This window comes from Epinephelus fuscoguttatus, linkage group LG9 (genome assembly GCF_011397635.1).
Source record: "Epinephelus fuscoguttatus linkage group LG9, E.fuscoguttatus.final_Chr_v1".
Lineage (NCBI taxonomy): Eukaryota > Metazoa > Chordata > Actinopteri > Perciformes > Serranidae > Epinephelus > Epinephelus fuscoguttatus.
In genome coordinates, this window is record NC_064760.1 from 37,064,329 (window position 1) to 37,078,490 (window position 14,162).

Consider the following 14,162-nt stretch of genomic DNA (forward strand, 5'->3'; position numbering starts at 1 on the left):
TAGCGGTTGGGTGCTCAGGTGCTGGGGAATCGGCATCCATGGTGTAATATATACATAAAAATCATGTCAAAGTTATCCTGTCCAATATAACTGTGATTCATGATATGATCCTGATAATCATCAAAATGTGCTTACAACTCTTTAAATGCCACTAAAACATAGGAACTGCTTCACCTTACATTTGTTAAGGAACAAATATTTTTATTGCATCACAGATAGGACATGCATCTTTTTAGTAAACATCCTTTTCTAGTGAAACACAGCCAGGAGAAGCCAGGCTTTCAGCTATTTGAAATGTCATTATATCATATCTTTAATATGAACTATGCCAATGCTTGATGAAGATCTTTTGCATTCTTTGAGGGTAGTGCATACTGTATGCAGCCTGTTTTAGAGCTGTAAACTTCTGGGTGGTTGGTTGATTTATTGGTTGTTATGCTCTTGCCTGACCAAATTCTCATTGGTCGACAGTCTCTGGAAAATGGCACTCGTTATTCAGCACTTGTAGTGTGGCTGGCGGCAGTGATGAGTGCAGCTCAAAAGTTAAAGTTTTTTCAACTTCGTTTTTATTTATTTATTTATTTTTTTTGAAAACTGGTAAATAATCACAGAAGACTTTTTTTTCAGATTTTATTACTATGCATGTATTTTATTAAATCTCCAAATGGACACTGCAGTTCAGGTCTGGATTACAAAGCTTTTGAAAGGGAAATGTTTGCTCCGACTCTGACAAAAAAAAGGGCTTTGGTGGACACATAATGTTACCAGGTGGAGTGCATTCAGTGCATTGTGGCTAATTTAGTTAATCTAGATATAATGTGCAGTTCTTTCCCTATTGACCAATTGATTGGTCGAAGATTAAGTTGAATTTCTGTCGACCAAGATTTTCTTTGGTCAAATACAGCCTTATTGTTGGTTTCTCAGCAGTCTCTTTCTGTGCTGCTGGACATGATATTCATGATTATCCCAATAAGGGAAATTCACCCTGTGAAGGAAGTAGCATAAAGAGTGAAAGTTCATACAGGGAGGCAGGTTGGGGTGGTGGATGGGTCAAACAAACACAGGACATTTTGTAAGGAGACTGGTGTTCGTGTCCCATGTGAATACAAGTGGACTTGAGTTATTTTAAGGTACATTGTCGTGATGTTTTTTTTTCCCTAAACCTAACCTACTTCATTTTGCATTAAGTGCGTAATGGGATGATGCCCAATAATATTTCTATTTCTAAACCTTACCTACCTGTGCAACTGTAGGCTAAGTACATGCTTCAGCTAAGTACCGAACATAAAGGGGTGATTATTGGGGCACTGATTTGTTTGATATCATCTGAATTACAGTATGAGGATTTGTGTGTGACTTGACATTGCAGACTACTGTTTGCACCCCTTCTCGAATCAACAAGTGTTCAACTTTCCCCAAAGCTTGTAACAATCGTCAGGGGGAGAGAATTCTGATTTCAACACACTGTAATGGTGTCATTATAATTGTGTTTACAGTATGTTTCTAGATACAGTCTGAATATTGTGTGCTTGTTATTGACAGTGAGAATCAGACTGATATGCTATCTCTAACACTTTGTCCCCACTGTGTCTTGTCTGCTGAAGGTGCCAGTGGAGAATAGAGAGATGAAGACTTTATCCCTCCTCTTCCTCGTCCTCCTCCTCCTTGCCTCGGGAGCTTGTGATGGCGTCAAGTACATCTCTAAGAGGAACTCAGGTAGGATGAACAGCCTTGGTGTTTGTAGTCTACACTTGAAGCCATGTCATTTTGCAGAAAATGAGCCTTTCTGTGCTTGAAAGTTCTCAGGCTTTATTTTTTTTTGAGGTTTTTGTCTCACTGGTATTCTCTTTGTTTTTGTGTTTCACTGTCATCCTTTTTCATTGCCAACACTCATCGGTCTTTTCTCGAATACAACGATAATGCTACCCCTTGTCTTTTCTCATACTACTCCTCACTCTTATTTCTGTTAGATATGCTCCCTCTCTCCTTTCCCAACAATTTTCCCCACTGTTGTCCTTTCTGATGCATTGTTATCTCTTTAACTTGATGAAATTTATATGTACTTCTACTTTGCTCAAGCCATTTCTTTCTTTTTTCTCCCCACAATCACCACCTCTGCCTTTCTCAGATAACACTACTCTCCAAACTCTATCTCAGAGCTCAGATAGCTGTCTTTCTGTTTCCTTTCTGCTGAGGGTGTGTAATGATGAGCCCATCTGACCGCTGCTGTCATTGTTGCTGCTGTTGTGCTCATTTGTGTATCAGTGGCCAACTGATGACAAATGTGCTGATGGTCTTTATTCCAGTTCGATTTGTTGTGTTTCACTAATCAGCTTGACAGAGAGACTTTGACTTTGGCTATTGAAGTTGGCACGCTTTGTATGATACTGTATAGTAAATGCGCGACATAGAGGTCAGCTATACATGCAGGCTTTAACATATAAGAGTATTGTGTGTTCGTTTCATGCTGCCTTTATGCTTGCTCAGCATGATTCATGTTAGACAGAATATTTGTTCTGTGGTTTTACAAATGGAGGTTCTGTAATTACAAATATTACCAACAGCATTTATAATTTTATTGCCATGCTCCCCTGCCAGGTCCTGAAAGTGATAAAAAAAAAAAACACAGAAAATTACTTACTGACATTTTAGCAAACTCAGGTCATCTAATTATAACAATCCAGTTAGAATTGATTCCCCTGTAATGTAATCCTGTCTCACTATTTTGCTGGCTTGTAAGTGAGAGTGTGGGTCCTGGTGGTTTAATCGAGGGAATTTGAGAGCAATCATAAAAATCCTGTAGAGATCCTTTTGTAATTACACACACAGCATCTTAAGAATTACATCACAGGGCTTCAAAGAGCTACTGTGAAAATAACTAAGTTCCAGTTGGGCATTACAGGTCCTGAAAGCTCATTTTTTCAGTCAGCTTCTTGAGACAAGAGATGGGATCCTACATAAACACACAGTTACAACAGTTTTGGTCATTTTAGATTAGAGATTTGCATATTGATGTTTTCCTCTGTGGTCTTCTTACTGATTTTAGGTGGGCGGGGCTCAGTTGACAAAACACACTCCCATGCACCAATTTGGATTGAGCAACATGTGATTCAGAATCTGATTACAGTCAGTGTGTTCTTGGATACTGTCAATAATATCTCACACAGTTCCGAGTCATTAAACTCCTAGAGTAACAGTTCAAGATTTTGGGAAATACGCTTATTTGAGAGTGAGAGTTAGAAGAGAAGATTGATGTCACTCTCAATTCTGTACAGCAGATATGAAGCTACAGCCAGCAGCCGGATCTGTTAGCTGAGCATAAAGACTGGAAACAGGGGAAAACAATTTTATGCATCCATGCAAAAGTGACAACAATCAACCTTTTTTTTAGCTGGACAAGTTAAGAGTCCAAACAGTTACCGTTCCTGGCCAAGAAATAGTCCTGCACATAACCCAAGTCAAAAGTGTTGTTTTTACACTTTGGTTTTTATATAGATTAGACAAGCAGGTTATAATGTTAGACTCTGGAGGTGCTCGGAGGATTTCCCTGTTTCCACTCTTCATGCTAAGCAAAGATAACTAGCTGCTGGCTCCTCTTCAGATCTACAGTACCAACATGAAAGTGTTATCAATCTTCTTATCTAACTATCAGCAAGAAGTTAAAAGGCATATTTTCTAAAATGTCAAACTTTTAATCAATAAATATCATAGTTTACTTTAACTTCTTGCCCGTTAAAATTGCCCAAAAGGCCTACCCAAGGCATACCCAAAGTACATTGAAAGTTGTTCTTGAACCCTTTAACCTCTCTAACTCCGCTCGGACACCAGCGTCCACGCTCCCTCCCTTCTCTGTTAAATGGTATCTCACAGGCGCACTGCGTCATCAAACCATGTGATGTTTGGTATTGCCAGATTCAGGAAGCTCTCAGCTTTTCAAAAATGACATCGTTTTTCTTTTATTTATTATGGATTTCGCACCAGAGCAGCCTAAACACACAAAGTCCAAAATTGCAATGAGTGGTGACAAGTCATGTCATGCCGTTTTTCGAGGGAAAAAGTTAAAGGATTACTTGCGATCTCATGTGGAGCTGTGAGTGGAGACTTAGATCTTTTATAAAAGGTAAGAGTCTCACTCCTACCACTATTTTTGGCCGAGATATACTGTCTAGAAAGTGGGATCACAACTTTCACGTTTCATATGGCTTTATTTGGTGATATTTTATGGTGTTTCTGTGTCATAAACAACATCAGCTATCATAATCACACCTGATTTCAATAAGGTACGATGTCTGAAGCTGGCTGAGTGTTGTTTGATCACTGATAGTACTGTTTTGAAGCAGATTGAGCGCTCTTGTCATTTGGAGCTCCGCCTGGATCTTTTCATGGAAAAAAACACTGTAGAATGGTCATACTTTGAGCAGTTCTCTTCAAATTTGAAGCAAATGTTCATTGATAGTGTGCCTACAGCCCCACAGTGTCATTTACCTGCTCAGATGAAGCCACAAACAGTTATTAATCGTGAAAATCATTTTTTATTTTATTTTACGCAAAATCTTCAACTTTTTACTGACTTCAGAGGCCCATTACTCTGTCTCTGTATCACCTAGAGTGTTTCTGACACATTCACAAGAAACTTCAGGGAGTTTTCTTTCTGGCAAGATCTCATGCATGCATGGAGGCAGAGCGGTTCAGAGGCTACAGTCATTTTAATTTGGGTATGTCATTTCAGGCGTTTTCGCTACAAAATGGGGGTGGAGTGCAAGAGGTTTTAAAGCACATGCACATACATTTTTCTGTGGAAAGGTAACAATCAGAAGTTTTTCCCCCAAAAGTCTGAATCCCTGTAAGTGCTACTGAACACACTAAAATAGTTTTTTTTTTTTTCCCTTCAAATCTCCACCTGAATAATTTTCTGAAAATAGATGCCTTCATAGCTGGCATTTATTAGCTGAAAAACACAATGGGACAATAGCTTGAAGCTTTATGTAGTCCATATTCAAAGTGGATAACAGTATTGCAGAAAATGAATATTTCACATTTTTCAAAGGGTTTGTCGAGGTGCTAAGAAAATAGGTTAAAACCAAGAACTTAATGTATGATGAAGAATGAAAAACAAATCAACAAAGACAGAAATGTCCATTTAAGACCTTATTTTACGTAAAATTACTTTTAGAAAATCTAAATTTATAAGAAAGACAATATTAAGACATTTCCTTTAAGACAATAAAAGAGCCATTTTTTTAAATTTATTTATTTATATTTATAGCAGTTTATGTTGGGGAAAAAAAGCTGTTTAAGCTGCACATTGTTGTGTAGGGAATTTCATTGGCTGTAAACTGCTTGCTATTGGCTGTCTTCCTAGTGCAGGCCCTTCTGTTTAACACAGGCTCTCATCGGATTTCTGAAAGGTTAATTACTTGATAGTCACTTATTTTGTCATTAATATTTAACTTCATAGAGAAATTTTTGAAATTTGATTGGGCAAAAGAAACACATCACAACCCATTAATGATCATTTCATGTACTGGCAGTAGTAAGACATGTTACGTAATTTAGTCTTGTAGGGAAGTTTGTCTGCTAAAATGAGGTCAAACACCGGGGTCATCTACAGAACAACAGCCCTGCAGCAGGCAGGGGATTATTGATTCATCCCATAAGAATTATGTGACTAAACTTTCAAACAACGATGATATGGACCAGAAAAGTGATGAATTTTTAATCAGACAAAAGGCGATGAGTATATGTAACGCAACAAAATTTAATTAAATGTGTTATTATGTCAGACTAAATTGGACTTCTGTAAAGCTTACTCAGGATGGCTTTCAGAGTGTTCACTGTACTTTCTCAGTCTCATCTTTTAACTTTCTCTGCTCTCACCTTTTTCTTTCTGCATGTCTGTGTCTCTCTCACACTCAACATACTGACCATGTGGGCGAGCTGGTGGGAGTTGTTGTTTGCTGTACATGTGTGCACGTTCGCTCGCAGGCATACCTGCATGTGTAAGCGGTCCGCTTCATGCCATATTGAACAGTGACTGTGTGTGTGGGTGCTGCATATATCCAGGTTTTAAGTGTATGTGTGTGTGAACTCCCTAAGTGCGCTTCAGTGCATGCTCTGTGGATGTGCGCTCTCCTTCTGTGTATGTGTGTGTGGGAGAGGTGTGCACAGAGCAATTATGTGATCAGAGCAGAGCCAAGCGGACATTTATGTGGGCGACCGCTACAGTCAGCCAAAGATAGGCTGTTAGATCTTTTCTGTCCCTCGCTGCTTATGTGTGTGTGTGTGTGTGTGTGTGTGTGTGTTTAACTGGACACCATATGGATAGGAACTACCATTTCCTTTTGTCAGTCTCCCTGCTGTGCTTTGATGCAGCAGAAAAAAGTGGACAAATTGTGATGAGACACAGCAGAGACAAGGGTGGTGGAAGGTGAGGAGAGTGAGAGTTAAGTGATGTTTAAGCAGATCAGCACAAATATAATAAACAAGTTTGAGCTATAGAAAAAAAATACAATGAGAAAGTGATGATATATCTAATCCCTGTAAGAAACTCCTTACTTTAGAGGTCAGCTGAGTAGACACAGCTGTTCAGTTAGACTAACTTTACTTAAATATACAGTGTGTAAGACAACCAATGTTGTTGTTTGTGGGTTTTGAACAATAGGGCAGGTGTTTCACGTAGGTGACATACCATCTACCATTCCCTTCACCTCCTGACAAAAAAGTCTGCACATATTTTATGTCACTCTAGAAACGTTGATGTCATAGGCATGAAAAGTGCACATGTAACATATCTGTGGTTTGCAGAAACATACTAAGCAAACATTTTCTTCTGGCGACTGGGTTGGTACGTATTATCAACCCTGAAGCTGGTCAGGTTCAGTGCCTCGCTCAAGGACACTTAAACAGGGTTGAAGTTTACTCACAAGAGTTTCATCACACCGGCATCTCACACTTAAACACCCTGATGCACACAAATACAAAAATTCATGAGCGTTGAATGGGCATCTTTCTGTCATCTGAGAGACAGACATGCAGACATGTTGACAATCGTTCATCTTCCAAATGGAGGATGCATCATGAAGAATGCATATTATAACTTGTAGTAAACAAGCTACAGAATAAAACCTATTCAGCTGCGTGCAAGATGCAATATATGCTGGTGATGTATTGTAATTGGTGAGCTAGATCAGAGTAACTAGTTGAATAATTATATGAAGAATTTATTCATTTTTTCCTCTTTTCCTCTCAAGCCTCATTCACAGTCCCAGTGTGCTGATTATTCCATAATAGTGATTCATGTTGTTGCTGCAGTGTACATTCAATACATCATTTGTTTGAAATATTTCAGCATTTTTGTTCCAACTTCTCAGTTACGTCTATATCTGATCACACAGTTCAGTCTGTTGTTATTTTTCAAAAAGGCAACTGTGTGAAATTCTGTCAATCTTAAGGCAGAAGTTCTGTTTCCAGTTCAGTTTGAAAAGTTGGACGTCTAAAGTTGTGTATTAGGAGGTAGTGACACTGAATTCCAATTAGAGGCCACATGCAATCAGACAGTAGCACTTAGCAAAAAGGTACTTAAAGCTGGTCGCATTTATCTTATGTTGCAGTCATACCAAATGAGGAAAGATCATGTGCATATATTACCAATATCTAATTTGCACAGATGATTATCTTTGTTAAGATAATGACTTTTCTATTAATCCAGGGCCCAATAATAACTGTGCAGGACTGTGTTGGGATGAGGGCTATTTGTGATGCAGGGTTGGTTTTGTGAAGCCTATTTAAACCCTGATTAAAGTGTAAAAGGCTGTATGTATTTTAAGGTTATGTCCAATGAATGTCCAGCCTGAGTTAAATACACTCAATATATGAAATATATCCAAGACTATTTTACCATTTTATTCAACTACAATAAACTACTATTTAGTTTACAGTTTGCTTTACAAATGTAATATGTACCTCTTATAAAAAGTAAAGTGATAGTTAAGTTAACTGTAGTAAATGATTACTATCAACAAATTATGAAATGACATTTGATGATGTTCACTATGTATTAGTGGTGCTATGATTTATGACATTTTGACAATTTATTGTTGCACACATTAAATGTACTATTAAGTTTTTCTTTAATGATTTAATGATGGTTTGTAAAATGAGATTTGCAAATTATGCCTTAATCATTAATATATACATTATAAAGTATATAAAATATAACATGACGAGCAACAAGAAACTGTTAAAAAACATTGATTACAGCATTACTTATAATTAATAAACATTAATCATTATCATTTCACTGATTGGTAATTTACTAAAGTTAAAATAACTATCAATTTAATGTTATTAATGATGGATATTATGAAGTGTTCCCCAAGTTATATTACACATATTTGAAATGTATTTTTATCTTTGAAAATTTATCTTTTGTGTTTGTTTTTCTAGTCTATATTTTTTAATTTTATTTTAATAATTGTCATTTTAACACAGTCTCAACAGTATGCCGCAGCACATGATAAACGTGCATGTGACAAACAAAACCTTTGAATCTAAAGGGATCTGTGCCTGTTTTCTTGCTGGAATTATTTGGTATGAACTACAACATGCTCAGCCGAGCTGCTTTATTTGTATGCATGTATATACACGGGGATTACAGAGAGGTGTTGGTGAGCCTGAGAACAGCTTTGGTGCTCCTCCTCATTTATTCTTAAAGACTGTGAACTCTACCAGGGCGACGAACATGATTCTTCAAAAGATATTTAGTCATTTGGTGTTTTGATGATGGTGGTGGAGAGCATTGCCTTCAGTAACATGACTCTTTTAAAATCTCCCGTTGCTTTTCATATGGCTTGTGAGCTGGTAACTGTGCCCTGAAAGAAGGCATCTGTATTCATTATTTACCTCCACTCATTTGTTCAAGTTATTCTTTTCTATCCATCTGCAAGAAAAAATTATATTTTTTTTCATGTTCATTTGTATTTTCAAAAGCATCTATTCACATAAGGTATTCTCTTCTCTTCTCTTCTAGACTGTAGACACATGGCATTGTGGAGGAGAAATCACAGTGAAGCTAATGGTGTTGAAGTAACTACAGCTACACAAAGGCACAAGCGTTTCTTAGATTAGCCCATTTCACTGAAAGTGCTAATGAGCTCAACAGTTGCTACAGACGCAATGCTGAAAATAATGGCTGCAAGTTAAACAGGCACATTTGTAAACACACACACACACACACACACACACACACACACACACACACACACACTAGGGCTGTCAAAATTGCTCAAAAATGATGTTCGAATATTCCTTCTGAAAATAACTCATAGGTTCGAACCATTCAATTTTTTTTTTCACATTATGTCCACAAGAGGGCAAACTAATACATGGAAACATACTTGTATATGTATTAATATAAGGAAACGTAACTACTTGTAGGTATTTTTATTTCAACATAAACGTCTTAGAAAACATTTACATACCTACACATTAAAACACACAAAACAATTATCTATAACATTATTTTATAAATGACCGCAGACCTCTTGCTTGCCCCCCCCTCTGACCTGTGGCCCGCGGAAGCGCTGCGAATAGCCTCGAAGCGCTGTACCGTGACCGGCTCGCGCCCTGCAGCGATTGTTTCGGTGTCTGGTCTATTTTCTGCGCGAGCCACGAGCGAATGTGTCAAGCCGGGTGACGGAGACAACAGCTGGGAGCAGAACCGCTTGTCGACCAGCGTGGAGAAATGCGCGTCTGATGTGAATGGAAGTGCTCCGGCACTTCCGTGGGCGGTGTGGCCCTGGCATCACGTTCAGTGCAGCGGACCAGGCCAACGCTAACTCACAAAGAGGACAGCTACGGTGGTGTTTTTTTCCTCCACAATCGAATATCAATTTTCACATTTGAAGGTCCATTTTTTTTTTCAAATTCGAATTTAGAATATTTGTTGACAGCCCTAACACACACACACACACACACACACACACACACACACACACACGAGCAACACCACATTTACACTTACATACACATACAAACACACATTATATCAGTGTGTTAATTGTGACGCTGATAATTATGGAGAACTTAATCTCTGTGAATATGTCTTCCTTGCTTCATCATGTCTCCATGCTTCTCTCCATCTCTCCTAGTCGTCTTAGTTGAGGCCAGATCTTAACGGCTTCAGCGCTCCAGACAAAACCAATAGATGAGCTGAGATGGCGAGCAGAGAGATAACGCAGACTCTTATCTCGATGCCTGCTGGGCTGATACAGCAAGAGAGGACAGGAGAGACAAACAAATCAAACAAAAAGCAAGAGAATGGTCCTCTGTATACTATACTGCCTTCCTTTTTGTTCAGTAATTACATGTATTTCCGTTAGAGTGTGGCTCGGGACACATATTTCTGTGTGAACCCAACCCAAGCCCGAGAGAGTATTAACTAAGCTCAACCTGAACCTGACACGCATTCTCTTTATGTCTGAACCCGACTTGAGCAGGACGCAGTTTATGTAACGTTTCTAAAGCACAAGAGTTTGCCCTGTCAAACTATTGTAGTTACCATGGTTATAGGTTCTCTCTATATTGTGATTACAAATGGCACCTTGTAAGTGACTGTCAAAAGGCATTAGCTTACATGAATATTTACCACCTGAAATAGCCCATGTGTTGCGTTCAGGAGCTGTCAGGTAAAAAATAAAACCAGGCCTGAACAAAAAGTAGCCAACTCAGACAGAAGGTTCATCATTTTTAGACTGAACCCACCCCAAACTTGAATATCATTTGTAAATATTTGTTCCAGCCCGACCCGACAGGACCTGGTAGCCCTGGATACCCAAGATCAGGTCGGGTATCTTCACTCTGTTTTCTGTGTTTCAATGGGAATAAAGCAAACGTCTAAGATACTAAAATGCATAGCAACATTTCTCCATATTGTATCATTTTACCTCTTCAGCCTGATTCATATAAGGTTGCTCTTTTTTACTTTGCATCCCCCCCCCCTTTAAATAGGGTCTTTAAATAAATAGAGGTCTTTAAATAGCCTGTAAAGACCTCTACATGATGTGCTGATACAGATGATTTGCTGTGTGTGTGTCATACTCTATGTGTGTGTCAGGATGATTGAATGCCAGTGGATGCCCTTGTATGTATACGTAAGAATATGTGTGTCTCTGCGTGTGCAAGTGTGTGTTCTGACGCCGCTAAAACCTGAGATCAAAGAACGATTAGATCTCACTGCGATCTAATCACGAGTTAACTCCTAGCATGCAAAGCCGAGCAAAGATAAGAGTGTGTGTTTGTGCAAGTGTGTGTTGTGCTTTTGTATGGCATGAGACATATTTGCATTGTAGCAGAAAAATTGTGTATCTGTGTGTGTGCTGACTGTCTTTGAGCGGGGCAAAACACATACAGAGCTGTCTTTTCTACTGACACACACTCATATGCACACACCATGCCAGTCCCTCTCTCTATCTGCACATTACATCTAACTGTACATTAGAAAGCATCTGAAGTTGAGCATGTTCTTAACCTCTGTTCTCTGTGCAGACAGTTTTCACAGTAAAACGTTGACACACTTAGTTTTTATGCTTGGCTGTGATGGACTTTGCTGCACAATGAACATGGCTCTATAAAACAGTGATGTCTCTTGCAAATGACTGCCAGACAGAAATGTACATTTAGATTAATCCTAAGCTAAGGGTTTTTTTAAGTCAATAATATAGGAGACATAAAAAAAAAAATAAATAAAAAATAGCATCATGTAAGGGAGATCCAGACTTTGAGTGTTTGTTTGAGAAGCGATGTAAATTTTCTTTGCCATTGTTCTTGGTGTTGCTCAAAGCGCTAAGGGTAAAAAGTCAAATTACTTATTCACCATCGTGGGGAATGCAGACGGTGACAGAGAACAAGGGAAATAGAGCAGAGGATGAGAGAGATTCAACATTTATAAGCTCTTATTGTACTACAGCGGCTGAGAGAGAGACAGAGAGAGACACTTTTGTTTTGCCAGGGATGCCGAATGGTGCAGGTAAGTGATGTAACTTCATGACAGAGCTGCAACTGATAAGTAGATTTATTTTTTTCAATTTTATTTGCGAGTCAGTGTCAGTTTGGTGTTTCCAGAGATCTTAACATATACATTTTTCAATTAGCGGAAGTGTTGACAGTGTCACAGTCAAAAGCACTGGCTCATTAGTCTTTTTGACTTTTGAAAAGTCTAGATGTCAGTGTTTTTGCACACTGTGGCACAGCTGCACACATTTTTTTATTGTGATTAAAAGAAAAGAAATCACATAACAGCCTGACTGTCTGCTCACTCCAAAAGACTAATGAGCAGGAAAAATGGACAGTTAGACCATCATAGTTACTGTGATCTGGCATGAAGGCCAGGCGCCGTCTGGATATATAGAACATGGTGGCTTTTCTTTGACATTGAACTTTTTTCCTTACATGTCACATGTGGTTTGAAACTCATTTTGGCCAGATGTTAACAACATAATAATCTTTATTCTTCCCATGTGTAACTAAGTGAGTCTTTGGATGTAGTCTCTGTAGGGTCTGTCCCCTGTGACAGCTGCTGCTGAAGTTACGCTGAAATTAAAATGATATTAGCCATTTTTCTCTGTCACATGAAAAGCAACAGGAAAAAATGCTTAAGTGATTTCAGTACTTAACTTCTGATCATTCAGAAGCCAGGGCGTGGTGTTGAAGTGTTTACCTGATATCTGATCAGTGCAATTATTGAGTGAGCTGTATAAGTGAGGCAGTGACAGTAGTTAAAGCATCACTTGTGTCTCACTTGTAGCAGCCCAGTCACCAGAAGAAAATGGCGGGATTGTTTGTCTCTGCAAACAACAGATATGTTATGTTGGTATGTTTCATGCCTATCATTCCAGTGTTTCTAAAGTGACATGGTGTGTGAGCTTGACTTTGTCATCTGGAGGTGGAGGGGACAGTGGATGGTGTGACACCTAGGCAAGACCTGGCCAAGCTGCAGACCACTGTTTGAAACCAACAAACAATAAACCTGTTTGTTTCTTATCGAGTCATCGCTGGGTTTACAACAGCCTTTTACCCACAAAACATGGGTGTTTTCTAGCGACCTGTTGCTGTGGTTTCTGCCAGGACAGTACCACGAAAACTTTTTTTTTTTTTTTAAACCCACACAATGCTGCATCAGCTGCAGGGATTGTGCCACCAAAGCTCTGTGTTTTAAACCAAAGCATGATCTTTTCCTAAGGAAAGCCAAGTGGTTTTGTGCCTACATCTAAGCACATGTTAACCACAGTGTTGTTGAAACATAAAGTTTGAACGTATTTGCTACATAATAATGTATAAATATGACTGATTCATGGTTTGTAAAAAAGTATAATGCCAACATTTATCCTGGAAATTGGGTATCTTGCAGTGCATCCATATAAGTCATATGTTTTGTGGGTAGTTGTTAGCTAGCCTGCTAGCTAAACTGTTATTTTAACCTAACTCTTAAAGTGCAGAAGTTGAGCGACACCGCCACCCTGCATGTAGCCCAAATAATCTGGAATTAATCAGGTTTGAGTTGTGCCCAAAGCTGACATATATGTAGGGTTGGGTATCGTTTGGGTGTTTTCCAATACCGGTGCCAAACCTATACTTTTAAAACGGTACCGGTGCTTAAACGGTGCCTGAACCGATACCTCAAAATATGAGTTTTTAATGGAGGTTGAAAAGTGGCACAAATGGGCCACCTTTCAGAAGAGTGTGAGTATTTGATACTGGAAAAAGTTGGACTTGATACCACAGCTTTTATGTCCTGTTCTCGTGGAGGTGACTATGAGAGGAACGATTGTGGTCAGCGAGGAGTCGTTGTTTGGAAACAACAGGATACAGCAGACATATGACATAACAGAGCAGTGAATGATATAATTTCACTGTGTGTGTGTGTGTGTGTGTGTGTGTGTGTGTGTGTCATGACATGTAGCTTAAAAAATGTGTTGTATGTTTGCAGTAGTCCTAGCTAACGTCTCTCCCCAGCACCACTAATTAACATGAGTGGCTTTGTAATAAAAAGACGTCCACCTCTTCAACTCTGCACATGTGTGTTTCTGTATGTTTGTTTGAGTGTTTTCTGCTCACACACCAATTACAGTACACTGTCTCTCTCACTGTTGCCCTTTTGTTGCCTC

At 38.8% G+C, this 14,162-nt stretch overlaps 1 protein-coding gene across 3 annotated transcripts in view; it reads left to right on the plus strand.

Annotated features, from left to right (window-relative positions):
* il1rapl2 (interleukin 1 receptor accessory protein-like 2) overlaps nucleotides 1–14,162 on the plus strand; it is a 574,681-nt gene that overhangs the window by 98,617 nt on the left and 461,902 nt on the right. For all 3 annotated transcript variants that reach the window (XM_049586234.1, XM_049586232.1, XM_049586235.1), the window contains exon 2: nucleotides 1,605–1,716. In XM_049586234.1, the coding sequence (XP_049442191.1) occupies nucleotides 1,626–1,716 (91 nt within the window). In that variant the 5' untranslated portion in view covers nucleotides 1,605–1,625. The remainder of the gene's footprint in view (nucleotides 1–1,604; nucleotides 1,717–14,162) is intronic.